Source organism: Chiloscyllium plagiosum, chromosome 18 (genome assembly GCF_004010195.1).
Source record: "Chiloscyllium plagiosum isolate BGI_BamShark_2017 chromosome 18, ASM401019v2, whole genome shotgun sequence".
Classification (NCBI taxonomy): Eukaryota; Metazoa; Chordata; class Chondrichthyes; order Orectolobiformes; family Hemiscylliidae; genus Chiloscyllium; species Chiloscyllium plagiosum.
The window spans coordinates 40968025-40976304 of NC_057727.1; the positions used below are offsets into that span (position 1 = coordinate 40968025).

At 38.4% G+C, this 8280-nt stretch overlaps 2 protein-coding genes across 4 annotated transcripts in view; one reads left to right on the plus strand and one right to left on the minus strand.

Moving 5' to 3' along the window:
- The window catches only part of slc25a26 (solute carrier family 25 member 26), a 298023-nt gene extending 296521 nt beyond the window's left edge, over nt 1-1502 (plus strand). The window contains exon 10 of the mRNA XM_043708293.1: nt 1412-1502. Within this exon, the coding sequence (XP_043564228.1) occupies nt 1412-1487 (76 nt within the window). The 3' untranslated portion in view covers nt 1488-1502. The remainder of the gene's footprint in view (nt 1-1411) is intronic.
- Nucleotides 1-8280, minus strand: part of lrig1 (leucine-rich repeats and immunoglobulin-like domains 1) — a 121600-nt gene that overhangs the window by 98981 nt on the left and 14339 nt on the right. The window lies entirely within an intron of this gene.

An 8280-nucleotide genomic window follows, 5' to 3' on the forward strand; every position in this document is an offset into this window, starting at 1 on the left:
GATAGGCATATGGAGGATAGTGGGCTAGTGTAGGTTAGGTGGGCTTGGATCGTTGCAACATCGAGGGCCAAAGGGCCTGTACTGCGCTGTATTTTTCTATGTTCTATGTTCAACAACCTGATTCTCTCACCTTCACTGCTGGTAGATCAGTAAGCATGCAGCAGCACTTAGAATAAGGCATTTGACTCGAGGGGCAGCTCCTAGCAAAGTCTTGGTCTGACATGTGAAACTCCAGCATCAAATAAAACAAAAAAAAAATCAACAACCAAAAAGTTTTCAATTTTTTATTCTGGTTGTGTGATCCTTCTCATGTGAAGTTGCATAATCATTAATTATGGGAGTCCTATGAATGAGCTGTAAATTTATTTATCAGTAAAACAGATGTCGAGCCATTTGAAATGCCCGCCAAAGCGAGTCATTCGTTAGGCACCCCATTTTAGCGTATGATGTTTACTGTCCAAAAATATGTAGCGTGGCATTCTTTCATTCCGTTGTGGCCACAGCGTGGACTTCTGGCCTCAAGATGATTTCAGAGCAGCCTCCCAGCCTCAAGAGAAAGCCCAGTCAGGCGTCAAAGCCTGGCATGGAAAAGAGGCTATGCCAGCATGGACTGGGTTCGAAAGACTTATTCTGAACATTTTATTTGTTATTTTTCTAATTTGTTTTCCCCCTAAGAATTTGTACTTAAGAATCTTACCTAAACACCTTTGTCCTTAAAATGGTGGCGTAAGTGGTGATTTGTAAATTTTTGTAAATGTCACAATAAGATTAATTCTAAAATTTTACAGTCAAGGCTTAATCCATCATAAACATTTTATCTTTTTCCTCTTTAAAATTCTTAGCCCTACTCAATATTTAAATTTTCATATTATCTGTGCAAATATTTGTAAAAAATAACGCATCTACAAGTACCACTTAAATTATATGGTTTGCAATATACCAGATAATGAAGCTTTATTAAACTATTTCACACATTATGCAATACACTTGCAAAAGGACAGGACCAGACAATCTCACAATCCCACAAGGACCACAGGCTAAGGTGTCTTATCACACCTATCAGCAAACCAATTTCCTAAAGAGGATGTCCTTGTTCTCCTGTTTACAAATACTAGAAGCAAAGGACAAATTAGCCTTGAAAGTAGCTACCAATTACACGACAAAATTAACGCAGTAATTCATAGTATATGTTCACTGCTCAGAAAGCATCAATGTGCAAATGACAAATGAGCTCTGCTTATAATGGGGTGAGGGGGTGGAAAGGGTATCAAGAGGGAGTGGTTAGCATCAAGCAATAAAATACTGGAACGCAACTTCAGTTTTTAAACGATCCAATCAACAATTTAGGTATTTGATCTTATTTCCTGACATGGCTCTCAGTTTCAACTTTTTGCTTTGCACTTTGTTGCAGACTGTCAAAACATATCTATGACGCTACGGAGAAAGGAAAAACAGAGGGGGAAAATATACAAACAAGGAACGAATAGATCATTCAGACCTTTCAGCCTGCTGCATTATTAAATGAGATCTTGGCCGATCTGACTTTAATCTCAACTCAACATTCCTCAATATCCCAATCTTTCATCCCCTTGGTAATCAAGTATCTATCTCTGCCTTAAAAAAAACTTAAAAGATTCTGCATCCACTGTCTTTTGAGCAGACTTTTCCAAAAGATTCTTGGTCCACTCCCACATTCCTGATGGAATGGTTATGCTCAAAAAGTCAACTCTCCTGCTACCTGACCGGCTGTGCTTTTCCAGCACTACAAGTTTCGATTCCAATCTCCAACATCTTCAGCCCTCACTTTCTCAATAGACCATAAAACCACAATATATGGGAGCCAAAGTAAGCCATTCAGCCCATCGAGTCTGCTCTATCAATGAGGTCATGGCAAATCTGACAAACTTCAAATTCCACTTTCCTGCCTTCTCCCCAACATTTATTCATGGCTCGAGGGCATCACTGGCTAGGAGAGCATTTAATATCCATCCCTAATTGCAGAGAGGGCAGTTAAGACTCAACCACACTGAATTCAAATTCAAATTCAACCATTTGCCATGGCATGATTCAAACCCAAGTCCCCAGATCGTTGTCTGGATTAACAGTCCAGTGATAATACCATTAGGCCATCACCTCCCATTAAATGTCAGTACACCTTTCCTTAAATAATGGACCCAAAAACGTTTATAGTATTGCAGCTATACTAGTGCCTTATAGCTTTAGCAAAATCTCCCTACTTTTACACTCCATTTCCTTTAAAACAAAAGGCCAGTGTACCATCTGCCTTCCATAATACTCAATGAATTTGAATGCAAGCATTTTGTAATGCATGTACGACGGCTTCCAAATCTCTGTGATTTGCTTTCTCTGGACTAATCAATTAATTAATATTCAGCTCCTCGATTCGTCCTCCATATATTATGACTATCTGTCCCAGCTATTTTTGTGTCATCTGCAAACTTAACATAGTGCATTCATTTTCCTTAAAAGCATGTATTATACAATAAATTGTGGCCCAGCACTGATCTCTGCAACACACCATTAATTAGTTGCCATTGCTTCACAAAAGCAGATTCTTGTTCTAAAAAAATTTGACAACTTAAAAACAATGCTACATAATCATTATCCAATAAATAATTATTATGTACAATGTTGGGCAATAAAATTAACTTTTGAGCCTAATGTGGCTATCTGAGAGCACAGCTGTGATTAATTCAGTTCTTGATCAGTGACTGAATTGTTAAACATAATTAGGATAATGGAAATACCCATTCATATATTCAGAGTATTTCTAATGTCTTGTATGCCTATGGTAAAATGGTTAAACAAAAACCTGTGCAAGTGTTTTGCGATCTTGAAAATGCTTTACTTTTTGGTTGTGTGAAAATTATGTAACATTGGAAAAAATGCCACACTTCAGCATAATGGAAATAGGAGTGTGGAAAGAGGACCTAACATCGAGGTCACCTTCATAAATTAGAATAATTGCTCCAAGCCAGCAGAAGAAAACAAAGCCAACCAAGAACAACTGGCTCCAACAGGACATATCATGGGAAAGAGCAAGTGGCAGCATCCAACTATGTCCTAGAGAAAGCTGGGGGTCAGGATCCTGGAACTCCCCACTTTACAGCACTGTCGATGTCCCATACTATAAGGTATCCTCAAGAAGGCATCTCACCACCATCTTCTCCATGGGAATTAGATATGGGCAATAAATGGTGGTCTGGCCAGCAATACCCAAACTTTATGAACAAATAAAACAACACAAGCAGTTGTGGCACATCTTATGCCAGTCAATATTGTAGAACCAAAAAACAGAAAGCCCCCAATTTATGAACATCTAAGTTATGAACACGATCCCATGCAAAGGGTGTACTCTGAAAGATCGGACATGAGCTGGTTGTATTTACGAACTGGTTGTATTTACGAACGGCTTCTTTATATTTTCAAAATATCGGGCTCGAATTAGAGTACAATTCAACATGCTAATAGAATCAAAGACCAGAACTTATTCACAACCCAGGGACCGCCTGTACTACTTTTGGACAAAAATCGATGTTGCATCAAATTCTAAACTCTGGACAAACAGACAATACAAAACTTTTACCATGAACATTTGCAAATGTTTGTGAAATTAATGTGCATATGTATACTTTCCTATGCTGTAAAAATGCTCTTTCTAATCAAATGATCTGAATGTAGTCACAGCTGCGATTACTTAATATTTTATATTCAATAACACCATTTCAGGCTGTGATAACTATCTTGATGTGCAACATATCATTCACTGACCAGACTTTAAGCTGCAGTAGCACTTCATTATATTTTACCATTTATTCGAAGAATCATCTTAAACAAGGCCAAGAGTGGATGTTTGAAAATTATGTATTTTTGAGAAAGGAAAGACTGCTGAAAGCAATCCATATTTTCTAGGTTCTAAAATAGTTTAATATTCTATTCCATACCTTAATTAGAATTTTGGAGCCTTTCAAAACAAAGTTTCTTCTGGTGGAATATATACATTTAGAAAATAGCAACAAGGACTTCAGTGTGACACTGCAGGTAAAATCAAAATGGATGGATTAATACTATTAAAATAACAAGTCGTACAAACTATTGTACTAATGTCAGTTACCTTTGGCAAAAATTTCTTGTTTGTCTACTTCTGCAAAACTGGTAAAGTCTTTTTTTCATTTCCAGCATTTTTTTTAAAAACCATTGCTTGTTTCCCAAATATAATACACAGAGCATACAAAATTATGATTTCCAAGAATAGTTGTAAAAATCTGAGTTTTGTTCCTTTAACATGTACTTGACGCACAGAATCTTATACAATTATAGTGATCATTCCTCATATTCTTCAGGAATATATTAGTGATATTAGTGATGAGAGTTTCTTCCCTTGCTACTCCGTAAGACCAAAGGGATCACAATCAAATATGCATAAACAATCTGAAAGCACTTAAGTTGTTGTAAATAACAGCCGCAAACCTGTTAATGTGAATCACATACATATTGAAACCTAAATATGACCATTACATATAAATCTGTTTAAGTAAAGCTTAATATTCTCTCAATTATTTCAAACTCTAAATAATTTCACAGCATTACTCGGTTCATTGGGCATTCCTGTTCAACAGTTTCAAAAAGGAACATCAATTCTCCTTCTCCTAAAAAAGGAGTTGCAACAAGCGTAAATCTGAACAAGTCCCAGAAAGCTCTTTAAAAATCCTATCTACTACTCAAGAGACAAAGAGGTTCTCAGCACAGGAAAAGGCCCTTCAGCCAATGGGGTCTGTGCCAGTCAAAAACCAACCACATAACTACTCTAATCCCACTTTGCAGTATTTCACCCATAGATACACTGGCCTTACAGGGACTACAATGTAGATTTTCAAGAATGATAAGTGGACTTCAGGGGTTGAGGAGATATTATACAACAAAGTGTGTTTGTTCTTGAATTTAGAAGGTTATGGGATAATCTGATCAAAGTCTTCAGGAAATTAACAGGAAGAGACAGGGTAGATGAAGATAAACTATTTCCATTAGTTGGGCATTCTCGAACTGGGGAAAAACAACACAATTAGGGTCAGGTTATTCAGGCACGATGTTAAGAAGTGCTTCTACACAAAGGAGCTGTAGGGGTTTGGCACTCTCTTCCACAAAAGGCATTTGACGCTGGACCAGTTAGTTTTAAACATAAGATCAATACATTTTTGTTGAGCAAAGATATTAAGGGACGAGGTAGGTATTATGGAGTGAGACCACAGATCAGCCATAATCTCATCGAGTGGCAGTAGTGTTCAAGGGGTTGAATGGCATACTCCTACATTCCTTGGCAACACAAGAGTGCACTGAAATTCTTAATTGTTATGAAGGTTTTTGCCTCACACAGGGAGTGAGTTTCAGATTCCCATCTCTGTCTGGGTGAACAAAAATTTTCCCCCCCATTTGCTCTAAACCCCTTGTCCCTTAACTTCAAATTTCTCCCCTGGTCATCAATCCCTCAATCAAGGAGAAATATTTTGCACGGTTTAACAAGTCTAAGTGCCTCAATTTTATAAATCTGAGTCATTCCCCACCCCTCAATCCCCAGACTCCTCTGCTCCAAGGAAACCAGCCCCAGCCTATTAAACATCTCTTCATAATATAAAGATTCTCCAGCCCAGGTGACATTCTGATGAATCTCCCCTGCACTCTTTCCAGTGTTATCCCATCTCTCCTTTAATGTGAATTCCAGAACTGGACACAATACTGTAGTTGTGGCCTAGTCAACTTTTAATTCCAGCATCACCTCCCTGCTCTTAAACTCTATGCCTCAGCTAAATGAAGGCAAGTATCCCATACGTCAGCCTAACCACTTTATCTACCTGCCCTGCAACCTTAAGGAGCAGTGGACATTTACATCAAGGTCCCACTGATCCTATGCTTCTCAGGATCCTACCATTCTTCTGAATTTCCTTGCCTTGCTTGTCCTGCCCAAGTGCATTAACTCTCATTTATCCGTACTGAATTCCATATGTCATTGATCAATCTATCTGACCAGCCCATCTACGTTCTCCTGTAATCTAAGGCTACCTTCATCACTATTTACCAGCCCACCAATTTTCATAGTATCTGCAAACTTACTGATTAACTCTCTTATAATTCAAGTCTAAATCATTTATACATCCCAAAAACAGGAAGGGCCCCAACACTGATCCATGCTGAACTCCACTGGTTCCAGGCTTCCAGTCACAAAACACCCCTTAACCATCATCCTCTGCTTCCTACTACTCAGCCAATTCTAGGTCCATTTTGCCAAATGTCCTTGAATCCCATGAGTTCTTACTCTGGCTTAGCAGATTGCCATGTGGGGCCTTATCAAAAGCCTTGAAAAGGTCCCAGTGGACCATGTCGAATGCACCCCCCTTATCTACACACCTGGTTACCTCTTCAAGAAATTCAATCAGGTTGGTCAGACGTGACCTTCTTTAACAAAACCATGCTGACTATTCTTGATTAACCCCTGCCTCTCCAAGTGCAGAGGAATTCCATCCCTCAGAACTGCTTCTAATAGTTCCCTCACCACTGAGGTTATAATAACTCATTTCCTGGTTTGTCTCTTGCTTCCTTCTTCAACAATGATACCACACTGATGGTCCTCTAGTCCTCTAGCCTCTAGCACATTTCCTGTGGTCAAGAAGGAATTAAAAATTATTGCCAACACTAGGTTATTTCCTCCCTTGCCTCACTCAACAGACTAGGATTCATTGGTCTAGAAGATTTATCTGTTTTTAAGTCTGCCATTTCTCTCTCTATGCTAACTTCTTTAAGTATATCACAGTTTTTCTCTCTAATTTCTATACTCACATTGTCCCCACACTAGTGAACAGTGACATAAAAGGATTTATTTAGAATCCTACCTACATCCTCCGGCTCCACAGACCAATTGCCACTCGGGTCCTACTTGTTCCCTCGTTCTCCTTATATCCTTAATATAACAGTTGTGGTTGTGGGTATGTTCTCTGGCTGCCCTATATAGGGCAAACAGGCAGACAACTAGCAATCCGCATCCACAAACACCAACTAGCCACTAAATGTCATGACCAGCTGACCTAGTAGCCACACAAGATGGCGTAAATTGAACTAGGACAACACAACTATCATAGGATAATAAAAAAGTGGTTCCTGTGAAACATCAACACACGGGCTGACAACAAACATATATAGCACAGATGATCCCTTACAATCAGAGGCTACTTATAACCAAGACTCGATAGAATTCCTTTTCAAGAACATAATTGTATTGCATAACATCAGTTAATAACTTTGCCTTTGAAAAACTTATTTATTCTTGGGGACACAAACACAGCCATGCTCACTATACCTCGTGACATCTCAGAAAAGAACAGTATCACACTTTTGACAACACTTGAGAAACAAGTATCTTTTAACTAAAACAATGATAAAGTTCTGTCATATACTAATGCAGGAAATAAGTCCATACTCAGAGATATATACATATATAATATAAATATGTTACAGTATAATGATTCTAAAAGTTGCTCTAATAGCACTAAGTTTCAAAAGAATGTCTTAAAAGTATTCCCATTAAGCATATTCCACAAGAATTATGGCATTGATACACAAGGTTACTATTCTGAGAGATTTAGGCAAGGATTAAAATTAAATTTTGAGTAAATGTTTGCAGCATGGAAACAGACTCATTGATCTATCATGTCCATCTAGTCCCAATTCACAGTACTTGGCCCCATAGCCTTGAATGCTGTTGTGCTTCAAAATCATGCAAACATTTCCTAAATAGCGTGATGATTATCACATTTATCATCCTTTCAGGCAGTAAGTTCTAGATACCCAGCATCCTCTTAGTGAAAAATAAATCTTAAATCCCTCAAAACCTCCTTCCCTTTACCTTAAATCCATGCCTTCTGGTTATTGGTCTCTAAGGGGAAATTTTTCTTCCTATATACCTTATCTACGCCATCATATTTTTTTTACCTCTCAAACAAGTATCTCTTCAAGGAACACAAACCCAATTTCTCTGGTCTCTTGTCACAGGTGAAATGCTCCAGCCCAGATAACATCCTAGTGAATCTTCTTAGCACACTCTATAGATATAGGAAGAGGGTAAAAACAATGACTGCAGATGCTGGAAACCAGATTCTGGATTAGTGGTGCTGGAAGAGCACAGCAGTTCAGGCAACATCCGAGGAGCAGTAAAATCGACGTTTTGGGCAAAAGCCCTTCATCAGGAATAAAGGCAGAGAGCCTGAAGCG